The following is an 18,289-nucleotide window of genomic DNA, read 5'->3' as shown; positions in this document are numbered from 1 at the left end:
CTTTTGAGAACTGCAGAATTTAAGAAATATCAAGTCTTCCCTGTTTTCAGGGAAGTTTCAGGGAATTTTTCAGGTGTGCTAGAATGGGTCATTGGAAAGATGTATTGTTATTTAAATTAAGGGTGTCAAAGTTGCCTCAGGTTTTCCCTGACATCTCTGTTATGTGAACTCTTTAGATGGCCAGGGTGCTGTTTCGATAGGAGTCCTTGGTGGCCAGGATGGGCTGTTACTTGTAGCTCTTGGTTCGGTTCATTGAATGATCTAGTTATTCACTCAGAGTTTGAGTTGTCCCTGAATTAATCAAGAATTAGAGAACAAACAGTTTACATAAACTGAGTTGAGGAAAGCTTTGAGAGTAATAAGTCTTTCAAATTTTCTTTTCGTTTTTCTTTTTTTTTTTTCTTTTTGAGACGGAGTCTTGCTCTGTCTCCAGGCTGGAGTGCAGTGGCACGATCTTGGCTCACTGCAACCTCTGCCTCCAGGGTTCAAGCAGTTGTCCTGCTTCAGCCTCCTAAGTGGCTGGGACTACAGGCGTGTGCCACCACGCGCAGCCAATTTTTGTATTTTTAGTAAAGACGAGGTTTCACCATGTTGGCCAGGATGGTCTCAATCTCTTGACCTTGTGATCTGCCCACGTCGGCTTCCCAAAGTGCTGGGATTACAGGTGTGCCACCGCACCTGGCCTCCAAGTTTCTTAAATAAAAGAACTTTCAAGCTCAAGTGGGAACCATCATTTCTAGAAGCAAAGAAATGTGAGTGCCAGATGCTTTCTTTCTTTCTTTCTTTCTTTTTCAAGAAAAGGTCTCACTCTGACACCCAGGCTGGAGTGCAGTGGTGCAGTCTCATTGCTCACTGCAGCCTTGGCATCCGGGCTCAAGGTCCTCCCACTCAGCTTCTGAGTAGCTGGGACTACAGGCATGCACCACCACACCCGGCTAAAAATTATTTTTGGTAGAGACAAGAGTCTCACCATGTTGCCCTTCTTGTTCTTAGACTCCTGGCTTCAGGCAACCATCCTCTTGCCTCAGCCTCCCAAAGTGCTGGGATTACAGGTGTGACCCGCCATGCCTGTCCTTTTTTTGTGGGCAGAGGGTATTTTTAGTTTGTTGGCAAATGTAAGAAGGGGCTAAGATTATCTTTGATAGGTACAGGATAAGGAGGAATATTTTTGTTTTTCTTTCATGACACTGTTATAGCTGCATTGGAAGTGGGTGAGGTCAGCTGAGAAGTGAGCTGGTGCTTTAACAGGTGGAAGTAATATGATCTCTTATATCTACCTGGCAGGTAAAGTACTACCATCTCAGTACATAGGCCACAGAGGACATACCATAGGTATGTTACTTGGTGATTTAGGGATTCTGGTCTCTAAAACTTCCTGGCCACTATCCTTTCTTATAGGGGATGTCAAAACACAGATGCCCTGACAAAACTTTTTGATGTACCCATACTGCTTCCAGTGAAGCAAATGTGATTTAGAACAAAGGGCACTTTCTAAATGCTTGCGGTGGGTTAGACTGGCCCACAGACTTACTGTAGTTGGAATTGTCATCTTTGGCTCTCCTCCAAATGTATTTACTTTATTAAACAAATACTTACATAGCATTTACTATATTCCTTTCAGTACTTTACAAATAATAACTCATTTAATCTTTATAACCACCCTTGAAGGTAGGTACTGTTATTATCCCCACAGGTGATGACACAGACCCATGGTATAACTAATTTTTCCAAGGTCTCACACATAGTAAGTGGTAGAGGCAGGATTGGGCCCAGGCAGGTTGGCTGTGGAGTTCATGTTCTCACCACTATTCTTTGGTCCCTCAGACTCAGTCATCAGAATTTTCAGATTCTGGCCAGGCGCGGTGGCTCACGCCTGTAATCCCAACACTTTGGGAGGCCGAGGCAGGCGCATCACTGGAGGTCAGGAGTCCGAGACCAGCCTGGTCAACATAGTGAAACCCCCATCTCTACTAAAAATACAAAAATTAGCTGAGCACTGTGGCAGGCACTTGTAATCCCATCTACTCGGGAGGCTGAAGCAGGAGAACTACTTGAGCCTGGGAGGTGGAGGTTGCAGTGAGCCGAGATCGCACCACTGCACTCTAGCCCGGGGGACAGAGACTCTGTCTCAAAAACAAAACAAAACAAAACAAAATTTCTTTTTTTTTTTTTTTGAGACGGAGTCTCACTCTGTCGCCAAGGCTGGAGTGCAGTGGCCGGATCTCAGCTCACTGCAAGCTCCGCCTCCCGGGTTCCCGCCATTCTCCTGCCTCAGCCTCCCAAGTAGCTGGGACTACAGGCGCCCGCCACCTCGCCCGGCTAGTTTTTTGTATTTTTTAGTAGAGACGGGGTTTCACTGTGTTAGCCAGGATGGTCTTGATCTCCTGACCTCGTGATCCGCCCGTCTCGGCCTCCCAAAGTGCTGGGATTACAGGCTTGAGCCACCGCGCCCGGCCAACAAAATTTCTAAATTCTCTTCTCACCTACTGTATTGGTTAGTATTGAATTTGGCTATATGTGACAGAGATTTTAAAATAATGATGATTTGAAGAAAGGTTCATTTACGCCTCATGTAAAAGAAGTCTATAGGCTAGCTGCTCAGGCATGCTCAGGGCTGGCATGACATTTTACTTTACTGGGGACATAGGGTTCTTCCTTCCAGCTGATCAGCCATCCTTAGAATGTGGCTTCTACTCCGTGGTCCAAGATGGCCGCTCAAGCTGCAAACATCTTGTCTGCTTTTCAGCCAGTTGGAAGAAGGAAAGGGAAAGGGTTAATATGCCCCCATCCTTTAAGGCACTTCGTAGAAGTTGTAGGAGACTCTTCTACTTATATCCCATTGTCTAAAACTTAGCTGTAGTAGTGGCTGGAAACTATAGCCGTTTTTTGTTTGTTTGTTTGTTTTTTTGCTCAGGTACAAGTCATGGGTCTGTGTCCAGGGAACAAGGGGGAACAGAGATTGGGAGAACCAGCACTTTCTGCGACAGCCACTTTTGGATCTTAGACAGTCGAAAGATTCTTGAAGATAACAGCCCTGGTCCCATTTCTCAATTTTGGATGATTTCTGTCTCAGTGGGGTCCAGGAACAGATGGAAAATGCTAGAAGTTATGGGGGAGAGTACACACATTACTCCTCCTCACTTACCTCCTTGTGCTTCAGGTCTCATGCTCACTCAACTGCAAAAGGATTTTTTGAGCTTTTTCTCTTTTGCGTGGAGTAATACTAGATGTTCACATTGCCAAGAATCATAGGACAGCATGTGACTCACTAGGTTAAGAGGATTAAATGACATATCACACACGAAAGCCCCTGATGTAATTCCTGGCACTTAGTGGGGGCAGCTCAATCAGAGTGTTTTGGGTTTTGTTTTTAAAAACATTCCTACTAACTGCTGAATTAGGGTTTCTTGGGTACATGGCATCGAATAAGGCTATAAGAGTTGGTAGATGATGCTTAAAATCTCAAGACCTACATGTATGACATACAAACTTGACTGCCTCAACGTTTTAGTAAAATAATTTTATTGTATTTTATTTTATATATATATTTGAGACAGTGTCTCACCCTGTCGCCCAGGCTGGAGTGCAGTGACACAACCTTGGCTCATTGCAGCCTCGGCCTCCCAGTGTTGGGGTTACAGGTGTGAGCCACTGTGCCTGGATGGTTTTATATATTTGGACAAGCCCTTCCCTTCCTTTTGTAAGAATGAACTTGTAAATAAGGCTTCTCTACCTAAATAACTAAATCAAGGACTGCTATTTTCCTCCAATCTATATCATAGAATACAGCCGTTCTTAGAGTGTGGCCCAGGGACCTTGACCTCTGGGAGTTCCTTTTTGGGGGTCCACAGGTCAAAATTATTTTCATCATAATTCTAAGACTTTATTTGCCTTTTTCATTCTCACTTACTTATGAATGGAGAGTGGAGATTTCCAGAGACTACATGATGTGTGATGTTGAAACAGATTGAATACTAAGATATAGAATACAGTTGTCTTCAATTAAGACATTAGAGAGATTTGCAAAAATGTAAAATAGTGCCAGTCTTCTCACTAAAATATCTTTTGAAAATATAATTTTTTAAAATAAAAATATGTCATTTATGTTAACATGCAATGGGTTTATTTGTATTATTATTAATGAATTAGTATTAATAGAATAAATATAATTTTATAATAATACAAATAAAATAAATTTATAGATTAGTATTTATTAAGTATTAAGTATAGTTAAAATGAATACTTAATTATTAAGTATAGTTTGTTCAAAATTGAAGCACTTGTTTTAATTTTGAAGGCAAATATAGCCTTTACTCACATTAACAAATGCTTTTTGGAGTCCTTAATAATTTTTTTTTTTTTTGAGATGGAGTCTCACTCTGTCACTCAGGCTAGAGTGCAGTGGCATGATCTCGACTCACTGCAACCTCTGCCTCCTGGGTTCAAGCAGTTCTCCTGCTTCAGCCTCCTGAGTAGTTGGGATTACAGGCGTGCCCACCAGCATGCCCAGCTAATTTTTGTATTTTTAGCAGAGACAAGATTTCACCATGTTGGCCAGGCTGATCTCAAACTCCTGATCTCAGGTGATCCACCCACCTTGGCCTCCCAAAGTACTGGGATTACAGGCATAAGCCACCGTACCCAGCCTAATTTTTAAGAGTTTAAAGGGGTCTTGAGACCAAAAAGTTTGAGAACTGTCCACTTTATGTTTACCAAACTTTAAAAGAAGACTTTTATGAAAGGTCATTTCTGTATATTTCACTGTGTGATATGAATGATATGCTTGAACTGTCTTACATTTTAGGTTCTGGGAGAAAGGGCCTCTTTTAGCATAGCATGATGCCCTCCTTCTTGTCACTGCTGGTTAGATATAGGACCCCCCTTGGTTCCAGGTTCCAGTAATTTTTTGTTGTTGTTAGCTTGTTTTGAGAGGGGGTCCAGCTCTGTTGCCCAGGCTGGAGTGCAGTGGCGTGATCTCGGCTCACTGCAACTTCCACCTCCCGGATTCAAGCAATTCTCCTGCCTCAGCCTCCTGAGTAGCTGATACTACAGGCACATGCCACCATGCCTGGCTAATTTTTTCCATTTTTTTTTTGTAGAGACGGGGTTTCACCATGTTGGCCAGGCTGGTCTTGAACTCCTGATCTCAAATGATCCACCTGTCTTGGCCTCCCAAGTGCTGGGATAATAAGTGTGAGCCACTGCACTGGGCTGAGGTTCCAGTAGTTGGTTGTGGGTTCTGACACCAGCTGGTGCATGGCCTCTTGCTTTCTTGTGTGATTTGGTTTTTATTCCCAACTTCATGAACTGCTACTGTTTAAGCTATCTGTACCTCACCCCTCCTTTGTTAAAGAGGGGAGATTAGTAAATGGGTGTTAAGAAAAGTTGTTTTTATAATATTGGCATCAAACTGACGCTCTCTCCTAGATATAATAAAGGAATTGAAAATCTATTAAAGAAGAGAGTGGATAGTGAGGAAAAATCAGGCAGTAGTTGTTTTCTTTTCCAGCTAAATGCTGGTGGGTGTCTTTCCAATTTGAGTGTTTTAGAGTTTGTTCGCTGTGAGGAGGACAAATGAGGAGAGTATTCTTGATTATTCGGGAGCATAGTTGATTTTATGAAGTGAACATTGGAAATTAGGCCAGAGGCTATTTTACCTCTCTGTCTAGGAAAGCCACCAAATGCCTGCGGAATGCTTGCACATCGTTCTGCACAGGCTAGGTCCTGAGCAAATGCTAAGAGAATTGAATTGAACTGAGGCCTACACTTAGTCTTGAAAGGCACTTGTCTCCCCTTCTGTCTGAATGCCCTTTTGTTCCTCCGTCCTTCATACTCTAACATTCCCTCATTGATCTAGTCCAGGCAGTGTTCTTTAATGAAACCCCTGTACTACTGACGTAACCATAATTACTCATGCTTTCGGAGTCATTGAAATGCTTCTTATTCTCCTTATGGTGGAAGGAAATCGAGATGTTTGAGAGGTCAGTCTTTAAATGAGACTTGACTGCAATCTTGGCCTTCAAATTCTGCTTTCTTTTTTTTTTGTTGTTTTTTAATTTTTCTTTTTTAGAGATGGGGTCTTGCTCTGTCACCCAGGCTAGAGTGCAGTGGCATGCTCCTAGTTCACTGCAGCCTTGATCTCCTAGGCTTAAGGGATTCTCCCTGCCGAGTAGCTGGGACTACAGGTGCATACCACTACACTTGGCTAATTTTTTTTTTTTTTTGAGACGGTATTTCACTCGTTGCCCAGGCTGGAGTGCAATGGCGTGATCTCGGCTCACTGCGACCTCCACCTCCCAGGTTCAAGCGATTCTCCTGACTCAGCCTCCCAAGTAGCTGGGATTACAGGCATGGGCCACCAAGCCCAGCTAATTTTGTATTTTTAGTAGAGATGGAGTTTCTTCACGTTGGTCAGGCTGGTCTTGAACTTCTGACCTCAGGTGATCCGCCCGCCTTGGCCTCCCAACCAACTCCAGGCATGATTCCTGGCTAATTTTTAAAAATCAGTGACAGAGTCTTGTGTTGCCCAAGCTGGTCTCAAACTCCAGGCCTCAGGCAATCCTGCCTCATCCTCTGAAAGTGCTGGGCTTATAGGCATGAGCCACCATGCTCAACCTTTTCTTTCTTTAAGTAGAAGTATTTACCAGTTGGCCTCAGCCCTGGTATTTTTCAGCCTCCAGTAATAGTAGGAGTGTCTTGGTCTCCCTTTCATTGGGGACCAGCTTCCTGAACTCCGTAATGTGCCTCAGTTGAACTGACTGTTGGGTTCTGGGACATGCTTCAAGTTGCCTTTTGGTTTCCCTGTCTAGGTTCTGGAGGGTTACAGTGAACTCATCAGTCATTTTCTGAGTTGTGAGCCTGTTGCTACTGCTGCTTTGTTATTCAGAGGCTGGGGTTCCAGGGGAACAGAGACAGAGAAGACTGCTGAGGCCTTTAGCTGACTGCTTTGGATAAGAAAGTAATTCTGAAGATTTGTGATGTGAATATATGCATTTTGCATTTGCCAGTAAACAAGTTAGTTTGTCTTTAAGAATAAATCGATTCTGTTTGGAGGGAGAAGGAGGAGTTCTGTATTTTTCTTGTCCTCTCAAATCCTTGGAAGGCATTTTTAAAGGAGCTGGCTTCAAGATTGACCGGTTATTGTTAGCAACATGGACCTAGCCAATTCCTAATATGAGTACTGAGTTGGTGAAAGCGGATGGGTGCATATTGTCTGCTGTGACCTGCCATTCAGGAAGTGACACCCACAGGAAAATGTCTTATGACCCAGACTAGCTTGAGTAGGCTGTGGGGTGGAGGGGACAAGGAGAGTCTTATGATATGAGGATGAATCACTTGGATAGCATGTTTGCTTTTTTTTTTTTTTTTTTTTTGAGACAGAGTCTCGCTCTTATTGCCCAGGCTGGAGTGCAATGGCGTGATCTCGGCTCACTGCAACCTCCGCCTCCTGGGTTCAAGGGATTCTCCTGCCTCAGCCTCCCGACTAGCTAGGACTACAGGCATGTGCCACCATGACCAGCTAATTTTGTATTTTTAGTAGAGACGGGATTTCTCCATGTTGGTTAGGCTGGTCTCGAACTCCCGACCTCAGGTGATCTGCCTGCCTCAGCCTCCCAAAGTGCTAGGATTACAGGTGTGAGCCACCACACCCGGCCGCATATTTGCTTTCTTCCCTTGAATTACCAGTTTGGGGACTGGAGGGAATGAGATGAATGTAAAACAACCTCAGAGGGCTGACTGGCCTTTTGAAGAAAACATTCAGGAGGGAGGGCCATAGTTTCTAGGCATCCTATATTTCCAAGGACCTTAGAAGATTAAGTTACTGTCTGCTACAGAAAATGGATTTAATCAGTGTGGCATCTCATGTCCTGGTTTCTTGCCTATCAGAATTACTTAAGAGAGCTTCATTCTAACCAAGTAGCAGAGTCTTTTTTCCTGCTGTGATTTTTCTCTTTGGATAATAAGGCTGTGAGAGGAAATCTCTTCATCATTGATGAAGGAATTTCCTTAACCTCATTCCATAATAGCTTTTTTTATTTTTTGAGACAGAGTCTCGATCTTATCGCCCAGGCTGGAGTGCAGTGGCATGATCTTGGCTCACTACAACCTCCGCCTCCTGGGTTCAAGTGATTCTCCTGCCTCAGCTTCCCGGGTAGCTGGGATTACAGGTGCATGGCACCACACTCAGCAAATTTTTGTATTTTTAGTAGAGACAGGGTTTCACCATGTTGGCCAGGCTGGTCTTGAACTCCTGACCTCAGGTTATCCACCCACCTCGGCCTCCCAAAGTGCTGGGATTACAAGTGTGAGCCACCATGCCCGGCCCATAATACCTTCTTTGCTTCCTTCCAGTTGGTAAAGTTTTTAAAAAAGTTTTTCTGTAATTGATGCAGAACAACAGTGTGCATATATGTAACTTCGAAAATTAGAGTTTATGGTGTTAAATTTCTGGCATACCACATATACAAACATCCTGTAGGATAAATAGGGCAGGGGCGCATGCAAAAAAAGATAACATATGATCTGTGATCAGTTAATTCCTCATTTTTTTGGAGATTACTTTAGAGCCCTTGTGCATTAGGATATGATATCTTTCCGGAGGGCAGGAAGCAGTATCATATTGGCATTAGATGCTGCCAGTGACTCAAGATCTACCACTGAATTGGCTTCTGTACTTTTTTTTGTTTTGTTTTTTTGTGAGACAGGGTCTCACTTGGTCACCCAGGGTGAGGAGTGCAGGGGGGGCAATCTCGGCTCACTTCAACCTCCCCCCAATGGGTTCAAGTGATTCTCATGCCTCAGCCTCCCAAGTAGCTGGAATTACAGATGTGCACCACTGCGCCCAGCTACTTTTTGTATTTTTAGTAGAGACAGGGTTTCACCATGTTGGCTGGGCTGGTCTCAAACTCCTGGCCTCAAGTGATCTGCCCGCCTTGGCCTCCCAAAGTGCTGGAATTACAGGCATGAGCCCCTGTAGCTGCCTGCTTCTGTATGTTGCTCCTAGAAATGTAGCAATCCATTTACCTTGTTTGTTTGAAGCACCAAGTTAGAGGTAGGTACTTATATGAGGGAAAAGAGATGGGGAAGAGGGATAAAGGAGCAGGGAAGAAAGAGAAGACTTAATATGTTCTTTGGCTGCAACCCTTTCTAGCAGTGGGTCTCTGAGCTGCACACACGAGCTGTTGTCTTCCCTTTACCAACTGGGAGAAACCTGAGTCTGACTGTAAGTAGGAATTGTCCGCCTATGCCCTCTCATTTCTTTCTAGATTCCTGCTGACTTGGTCTGTGGGCTATTTCAGTCAACTCGGATTTAACATCCTCTTTTTCTTTCGTCTTTGTAGAGGATCATTGCTGTCTTCAAACCCAAGAATGAAGAGCCCTATGGGCATCTTAATCCTAAGTGGACCAAGTGGCTGCAGAAGCTGTGCTGTCCCTGCTGCTTTGGCCGTGACTGCCTTGTCCTCAACCAGGGCTATCTCTCAGAGGCAGGGGCCAGCCTGGTGGACCAAAAACTGGAACTCAACATTGTTCCCCGTACAAAGGTCAGTGACCAATCTCCAGGAAACCTTACTGCCTGGCCACAGTTTCCTGGGGCCTAAGCCCCACTACATGTTAGTGGGACCTTGGGTCCAGTGGGGCCATTTGTATACCCTAAGTCTGGGTTCTCGATCTTTTTTCGGGAGGTTGGCAGGATTAGGCTCATGATTTGATCATCTGATGAAGGCTATCTTCTGAAGGATGCATACACAATTTTTGCATACAATTTTAGGAAATTCACAAGCTTCTACTGCATGTTTATGGCTCCCTTGGTCTTTGAATCCCAGCTAACTCCAAGCTAGTTAGAAACCTAGTGACTTTGTGGCTTACTCTCAGACTTCTGAGCTATCCCAGCATTTTGATACAGTCTAGGACTGGCTAATGATCTAGGACTGGCTAATGACAGCTAAGCACTTCTGGAGGGTCTGACAAAGAAGACTTTAGGACAGGCTGAGGGTTAGAGAAATGGTCTGGCCTGAACCCTACGGGGAACTGACATGGAATTTTTCTCATTTATCTTTATGCTGTGGAATTTGGGGACTTGTCTGAACATATCAAAATAAGGATGCCAGATCCAGGCAGACTTACAGTCAGAATGGATTCGTACACATTTTGTATGCGTTATAGACATAGTTGAGGTTCCCCCCCAGCCCCCACCAATATGCTTGAATACAGAATTAATTCCATACAATTTCAGGGAGTTTACTGATACCAGGCTAAGCACTACAAGGTGTTCCATGAAACTCACCAAGGGTTATGAGGGAAAGGAATCTACTGGTCAGCATATGAACATGTCTGTACACATCATTCACTGAGCACATAGCTACCTGGGGTTTAGTAACAACTTAGGTGGAACTCTCATCTGATGCCCTGAGGCTGCTGAGTCATCCAAACCATCCTGGCTCTGTGCTTAGTCTTAACTAGTCTATGCTAGTTTATTTAGTTATTTACTAAATAACTAAAACCAAATTTATTTAGTTATTTATTAAATAACTCTCTGAGAATCTGATGAAACCTATAGACCCCCTTTCCAGAAAAAGTACATATATTTGCAATTATAGTTTTGGGTATAATTTTAGGGCAATGGTTCATAAATGTTGCAGTCTATCCGTTGACTACTCCCCCAGGGAGCATGCCTCTAGATTAAAATCCCCTTGCTTAAAGTTTTCTTTTCTTTCTTGTTTTTATTTTATTTTTTATTTTTATTTATTTATTTATTTATTTTTGAGACGGAGTCTCGCTCTGTCGCCCAGACTGGAGTGCAGTGGCGCAATCTCGGCTCACTGCAAGCTCCGCCTCCCGGGTTCACGCCATTCTCCTGCCTCAGCCTCCAGAGTAGCTGGGACTACAGGCGCCCGCCACCATGCCCGGCTAATTTCTTTTTGTATTTTTAGTAGAGACGGGGTTTCACCGTGTTAGCCAGGATGGTCTTGATCTCCTGACCTCGTGATCTGCCCGCCTCGGCCTCCCAAAGTGCTGGGATTACAGGCTTGAGCCACCGCGCCCGGCCTCTTTCTTGTTTTTAGAGATAGGGTCTTGCTCTGTTGCCCAGGCTGGGGTACAGTGGCACGATCACAGCTCACTGCAGCCTTGACCTCCCAGGCTCAAGCAGTCCTCCCACCTCAGCCTCTCAGGTTAGGATTACGGGCATGTACCACCAAGCTTGGCCAATTTTTTTTTTTTTTTTTTTAATTTTTTCTAGAAACAAGGTCTCCCTGTTTTGCTCAGGCTGGTCTTGAACGCCTGGGCTCAAGCGATCATCCTGCCTTGGCCTCCCAAAGTGCTGGGATTACAAGTGTGAGCCACCACGCCCAGCCTTGAAGATTTCTTCACAGGTTTAGATAGCAGCCTCTGAGCAAAGAGATTGATCAGTAGATAGAAACTTCCCTTCCATCTGAGAGGAAAATATGACTATCGTGGATATTTAACCATGTCTGCTTTTTTGCTACTAAACTCCAAACAATTAGTCAACTAGTTTGTAAGTTATAGAAGTCAGAGACCACTTCTCAAGTTTTCCTCTCTCATTCTTAGCACCTAGCAAAATACTATATTTCTAGTAAGCATTCATGAAGTACCAGCTGAGTCAGTAAATGAATATCAAATCATGAGAACCAATACCAAAGTTCTCCCAACTTCAGGTCTAGAGAGAAAATGTTTGACCAGGCTTGTAGTTCCCATTTCACATCTAATTCACTGCCTGGCTTTGTGCAGCTCATTCTTTCTCTTTATGCCTTACTTTTCCCTCTCTGTGCAAATAGTTTTACAAGATGCTTTGAACATCTTGTATGATAATTAATGCTCTTAAGTCTCCTAACCTGAAATGCTTCTACTAGGCTCCTCTTAGACTCTAGAAACTTTTAAATTCTTCTTGCTCATCACTCTGTAGTTTTCTTCCTTTACTAGGCAAATAGCAGACCATGCCTGGCCCTATGCCTGCCTGCTCTGTTGGTGCTTCTGGAGCACTTGAGTTTGAATTCTTGCTCTGCAGTTTTTGATTTGTGTAACACTTGGGCAAGTCAGGCACAACGTAAACCCTCCATATGTTAGCCTGTGATATTTTTATGAGCTATTCTAATCCTTAGTGTCACCCCCACAATCCCTTTCTTCCCTATCTCTGGTCTTCCTCTTTCCCTGTTAGAGAACCTTCATGAGGCCTGAGGATCTTTTGCATCAGAAAGTCAGCAACAACAAAAATACTTGTCTTGGCTGAGCTCAGTGGCTCACGCTGTAATCCCAGCACTTTGGGAGGCTGAAGTGGGTAGATCACCTGAGGTCAGGAGTTCAAGACCAGCCTGGCCAACATGGTGAAAACCTGTCTCTACTAAAAATACAAAAATTAGCTGGGCATGGTGTGTGCCTGTAATCCCAGCTACTTGGGAGGCTGAGGTGGGAGAATCGCTTGACCCTGGGAGGCAGAGGTTGCAGTGAGCTGAGATTGTGCCACCACACTCTATCCTGGGCAACAGAGCAAGACTCCATCTCAAAAAAAAAAAAAAAAAAAAAATACTTGTCTTCTGTGAGACTGAGATGAGACAGAACTTTGGAATCTTAACATATAGCTGCTAGAGAATAGTAAGAGGACTCCCCTTCCTGTCTCCCCAACTCTTGTGATAGGACTCTATCCAGTTGATCAGAGCATCTGTCATTATAGAAACAGAGCTCACATTGCATTGGAACTTCAAATGGTAAGGCTGTAATTCTCACTCACTGGCTGTCTCTGCTGTCTGCTTCTATGAGGTTTCAGGTTATAACAGTTTCATAGTCATGGGGAAAAAGTGGTTTATTAGGAAGAAAGATAGAAAATAAATATGATGGGGGCAAAAGGGGATTTATGGCTTGAGAGAGCCAGAAGTTTCACTGTGGACACTGGCAAGGTAGCCTTAGAAAAGCTCCTTTTTCTTTATTCCTATGCCTGAGTTTTCTGATTTGTAAGGCAGGAAGTGCCTACTACAGTACAATGCACATCCATTTTAGGTACTCTATTACTACTAGATGGTAGGATGGAGTGATAGATGAGAGGCAGTTATTTTGCCTCTCAGGTTCATGGGAAAAAAATAGTTATTTGTAATAACTTTTACAAGGCTTAGGAAAATAGCTTTCTTATAAGTTTTATTTTAGGTATTTATATGCTAAAACTCACTTGTTGCTGTCTCTGGAAGAAGCTGGTAACTCATTCATTCATTCACTTAATAAATATTTAATGAGCATGTGCCAACTACTGTGTTAGGTACTGTGGATGCTAATATAAATAAGATGTTCCCTGCTTCCTCAAATCTCATTAGTTTTAAGGGAGAAGTTAGATATACAAATGAATAATTACAAGACAAGGTGATAAGTGTGACAATAGATGCATATGTGGATTACAGTGATGTCTCTGCAGTTTTACTTAAATCAAGTATAATATTGATGACCCGTTAAAAAATTTTTTTAGAGTAGGCAATGCATGCATCTAGTACAAAAATCAGAAGGCACATAGGGTAAACAGAGAAAGTAATTCAGACTCCCTGCTACCCCTATCTCCTGGCCATTCAGTTTCCTTCCTCAGAGGCAGCCAGGATTACAGTATTTCTTGTGTAATATTCCAGATATAGCCTATACATAAAAATAGCAGTTAATTAAAATGAAAACCAATTTTAATGTTTATCTTTTGAATATGAATAATTTCACAAAGTAAAAAATTCAAAAGGTCCAGGGCACAGTGGCTCATGCCTGTAATCCCAGCACTTTGGGAGGCTGAGGTGGGAGGAGCACCTGAGGTCAGGAGTTCAAGACCAGCCTGGCCAACATGGTGAAACTCTCTCTCTACTGAAAATACAAACATTAGTCAGGAGTGGTGGCACACACCTGTAATCCCAGCTATTTGGGAGGCTGAGGCTTGAGAATCCCTTGAACCTGGGATGTGGAGGTTGCAGTGAGCCAAGACTGTGCCACCGCACTCCAGCCTGGGCAACAGAGTGAGACTCTGTCTCAAAAAAAAAAAAAAAAAAACATTCAAAAGGAAATAAGGGGGTATAGAGTAAATTGCAACTTGTTTGTATCTGGAAATAAAATGGGCATTTGGCCTAATCTAACCCAGGAGATAACAGTGTTAATCCTTGTACTTCATACTAGCTGCTGTAACAACCCCTAAATCTCAGTAGTTTAATACAGTTGGATTGTATTTCTTTTTTTTCTTTTTGTTTTTTTTTTGGGGGGGGGACAGAGTCTCCCTCTGCAACCCACGATAGAATGTGCAGTGGCGTGATCTTGGCTCACTGCAACCTCTGCTTCTGATGTTCAAGCCATCCTCCCACCTCAGCCTCCCAGGTAGCTAGGATTACAGACATGCACCAGCATGCCTGGCTAATTTTTTTCTTTGTGTTTTTAGTAGAGACTGAGGTTTCATCATGTTCGCCAGGCTGGTCTCGAACATCTGACCTCAAGTGATTCACCTTCCTCGACCTCCCAGAGTGTTGGGATTACAGGCATGAGCCACCACGCCTGGCCAGGAGTGTATTTCTTGATTACATCTCAGACTCACGCCAGATAGGCAGCTCTCCTAGATACCACATCACTCATATAGTAACAAGGTATCCGAGGTTCTTCCATGGTATGGCTCTGCGATTTCCCAGCCCTTCTTTCCTAGCTGTACAGACTGGGGAATGTGAATTAAGGATTGTGGGAGATTTTAGTTGCCAGCAGTGGAAGTGTTGTACATACATAATTTTGTCATTATTTCATTGGCTCAAAGTAGTTATCTTCCCTCTCCTAGTTGCTGGGAAGGCTGAGAAATGTATTCTTTCTGTGCCCTGGAAGAGGAATAGTATTTGTGAACATCAAGCTATTTATTCTCTGCCATAGTGTTCTGGTTCCTTAAACTTGACTCTAACCTTAGCATCTCTCCTGTTTTCACTGTAGGTAGTATACCTGGCCAGTGAGACCTTCAACTATAGTGCCATTGACCGAGTGAAGTCCAGGGGCAAGCGGCTTGCGCTAGAGAAAGTGCCAAAAGTGGGACAGCGGTTTAACCGCATCGGGCTACCACCGAAGGTATAGACGCACTTCTGTGGCTTATCAAGGGTCATGATTTATAGTGACATAGTCATTCAAGTGGTGAAGCAAGGTGCCTACAACTCAAATATGGGCACGTGAATAACCTGCCCTGAGGATCCTGTCTTCCTCATTTCTGTCAAGTGGCTAAAGTTTAAAAAGTTGAGACCTAACTTTTCAGTTTACTCCTCTGATTCATTTGGATAGGTTCTTTAATTTGGATGGATGATCACTGTTACATCTCTTTTCTCCTATACTTGCAAGAAATGAGGATGTAAAGATCTTGAAAAGTTTCCCTTCTCTGATACAAACTCCATAGGGCCTTAATGGGTATCTGGCATACGCCAAAGGTCTTTGGACTTGGGCAGTAGGGAAAAACCTTTGTTCCTTCCTCTTGGTTCCAGGTTGGTTCATTCCAGCTCTTTGTTGAAGGCTACAAAGATGCAGACTATTGGCTGCGGCGTTTTGAAGCAGAACCTCTTCCTGAGAACACTAACCGGCAACTACTGCTGCAGTTTGAGCGGTTGGTGGTGCTGGATTACATCATCCGCAACACTGGTGAGTAGCTGCAGGTGGTCCCATGCCCTGTGCCAGACTGTGTTGAGGCACAGGGAGGCCTGGAGGCTTGCAGGGCTTGGGAGTCAGAGTGCCTCGTCCAGACACATCATGTGTGGTTTTCAGAGGTGGTGATGCCTGGAGTTAGTAGTTACGTTTTATCTTACATTCTTTGCTGGTTCCAGACAGAAGACACTTAGCTCTTCCAAAGCACTGTGAAGAGTACTCTTATCCTTGATCCCTCATCATTCTTGTAGCCTCAAGACCTGTAACAGGACAGTTTTGTCTTCCTCTAACTTCTTGAAGTAGATACTTAGATCACTGATAATTAAAAAAAATTTTTTTTTCAGTGCAATTTAAATTCAACTAACCTGGCAAAATGTACATGTATTGAAGACAAAATTTTTAAATTCAGACTGGACGCGGTGGCTCATGCCTGTACTCCTAGCACTTTGGGAGGCCAAGGCAGATGGATCACTTGAGGCCAGGAGTTCAAGACCAGCCTGGACAACATGGTGAAACCCCTGTCTCTAGTAAAAATACAAAAATTAGCCGGGTGTGGTAGTACGCACCTGTAGTCCCAGCTATTCAGGAGGCTGAGGTGGGAGAATCTCTTGAACCCGGGAGGCGGAGGTTGCAGTAAGTCAAAATTGTACCACTGCACTCTAGCCTGGGTGACAGAGCAAGACTGTGTTTCCAAAAAAAAAAAATCTTTAAATTCACCTTACTGGACCTGTATTTTGTCTGATTTTTAAAATCATAGTAAAATACATATAACATCAAATTTATTATCTTAACCATTTTAAAGTAGTATGAAATACATTCATATTGTGCAGCTGTCACTACCATCCATCTCCAGAGCTCTTTTATTTTGTTGTTGTTGAGATGGAGTCTCGCTCCGTCACCTAGGTTGGAGTGCAATGGCGCGATCTCAGCTCACTGCAACCCCCACCTCCTGGGTTCATGTGATTTTCCTACCTCAGCCTCCCGAGTAGCTGAGATTACAGACACCCACCATCATGCCCAGCTTATTTTTGTATTTTTATAGAGATGGGGTTTTACCATGTTGGTCAGGCTGGTCTTCAACTGACCTCAGGTGATCCACCCATCTCAGTGTCTCAAAGTGCTGGGATTACAGGCGTGAGCCACCATGCCCGGCCTCCAGAACTCTTTTTATCTTGTAAAACTGAAGCTCTATACTCATTAAACAGTAACTCTTCATTCCCCCTCCCCACGTCCCTGGCAACCATCATTCTGTTTTCTGTTTCTGTGATTTTGATTGCTCTAAGTACCTCATGTAAGTGGAATAGTACAGTATTTGCCTTTTGGTGATTCGCTTATTCACTTAGCATAACGTCCTCAAGGTACATTTATGATGCAGTATATATCAGAATTTCCTTCCTTTTTAAGGGTAAATACTGATCCATTTTATGTATATACCACATTTTGTCTATCCATTCATCTTTCAGTGAACACTTGGGTTGCTTCTGCATTTTAGCTATTATGAACAATGCTACTGAGTGTATAAATATCTCTTCAAGACCCTGCTTTCAGTTTTTTTGAGTATATATCCGGAAGTGGAATTACTGGATCATATATGGTAATTCTATTTTTAATTTTTTGAGGAACCACCATACTGTTTTCCACTGCAGCTACGCCATTTTTACATTCCCACCAGCAGCACACGAGGGTTCCTTCCAATTTCTCCACATTCTCGCCAGCACTTTTCCTTTTCGTATTTCATCTGCATTCTGCTGAATGTTTTCTATTTTGTTTTGATAGTAACCATCCTAATGGGTGTGAGATGTTATCGTATCGTTTTGATTTGCATTTCCTTAATGATTAGTGATGTTAGGCATCTTTTTTTTTTTTCTTTTTTTTTTTTCCTCTTTGACACGGAGTCTCGCTCAGTCGCTCACACTGGAGTGCACTGGTGCGATCTCAGCTCACTGCAAGCCCTGCCTCCTGGGTTCACGCCATTCTCCTGCTTCAGCCTCCCAAGTAGCTGGGACTACAGATGCCCGCTGCTACGCCCGGCTAATTTGTTGCATTTTTAGTAGAGACGGGGTTTCACCGTGTTAGCCAGGATGGTATTGATCTCCTGACCTCGTGATCCACCCACCTTGGCCTCCCAAAGTGCTGGGATTACAGGCGTGAGCCACCGCACCCGGCTGATGTTAAACAACTTTTTATGTGCTGATTGGCCAATCATATATCTTCTTTGGAGTTGGCTATTTTAGTCCTTTGCCTATTTTTGAATTTTTTTTTTTTTTTTTTTGGTCGTTATTGTTGAGTTCTCTCTACATTTGTTGAAAGTTCTCTGTATATCTGGCTATTAATCCCATATCACATATATAATTTGCAAATATTGGCCGGGCGCGGTGGCTCAAGCCTGTAATCCCAGCACTTTGGGAGGCCGAGGCGGGCGGATCACAAGATCAGGAGATCGAGACCACAGTGAAACCCCGTCTCTACTAAAAATACAAAAAATTAGCCGGGCGCGGTGGCGGGCGCCTGTAGTCCCAGCTACTCAGGAGGCTGAGGCAGGAGAATGGCGGGAACCCGGGAGGCGGAGCTTGCAGTGAGCCGAGATCGCGCCACTGCACTCCAGCCTGGGCAACAGCGTGAGACTCCGTCTCAAAAAAAAAAAAAAAAAAAAAAAAAAAAA

General features: G+C 43.6%; 1 protein-coding gene across 1 annotated transcript in view; it reads left to right on the top strand.

The window, feature by feature from the left end:
• Positions 1-18,289, top strand: part of LOC105478442 (phosphatidylinositol 4-kinase type 2 alpha) — a 33,919-nt gene that overhangs the window by 1,284 nt on the left and 14,346 nt on the right. The window contains exons 2-4 of the mRNA XM_011735734.2: positions 9,342-9,542; positions 14,935-15,066; positions 15,471-15,624. Coding sequence (XP_011734036.1) covers positions 9,342-9,542; positions 14,935-15,066; positions 15,471-15,624 — 487 coding nt within the window. The remainder of the gene's footprint in view (positions 1-9,341; positions 9,543-14,934; positions 15,067-15,470; positions 15,625-18,289) is intronic.

Source organism: Macaca nemestrina, chromosome 9 (assembly GCF_043159975.1).
Source record: "Macaca nemestrina isolate mMacNem1 chromosome 9, mMacNem.hap1, whole genome shotgun sequence".
Classification (NCBI taxonomy): Eukaryota; Metazoa; Chordata; class Mammalia; order Primates; family Cercopithecidae; genus Macaca; species Macaca nemestrina.
Note: the sequence above shows the minus strand (reverse complement) of the source record. Positions and strands in the feature narration are given on the sequence as shown.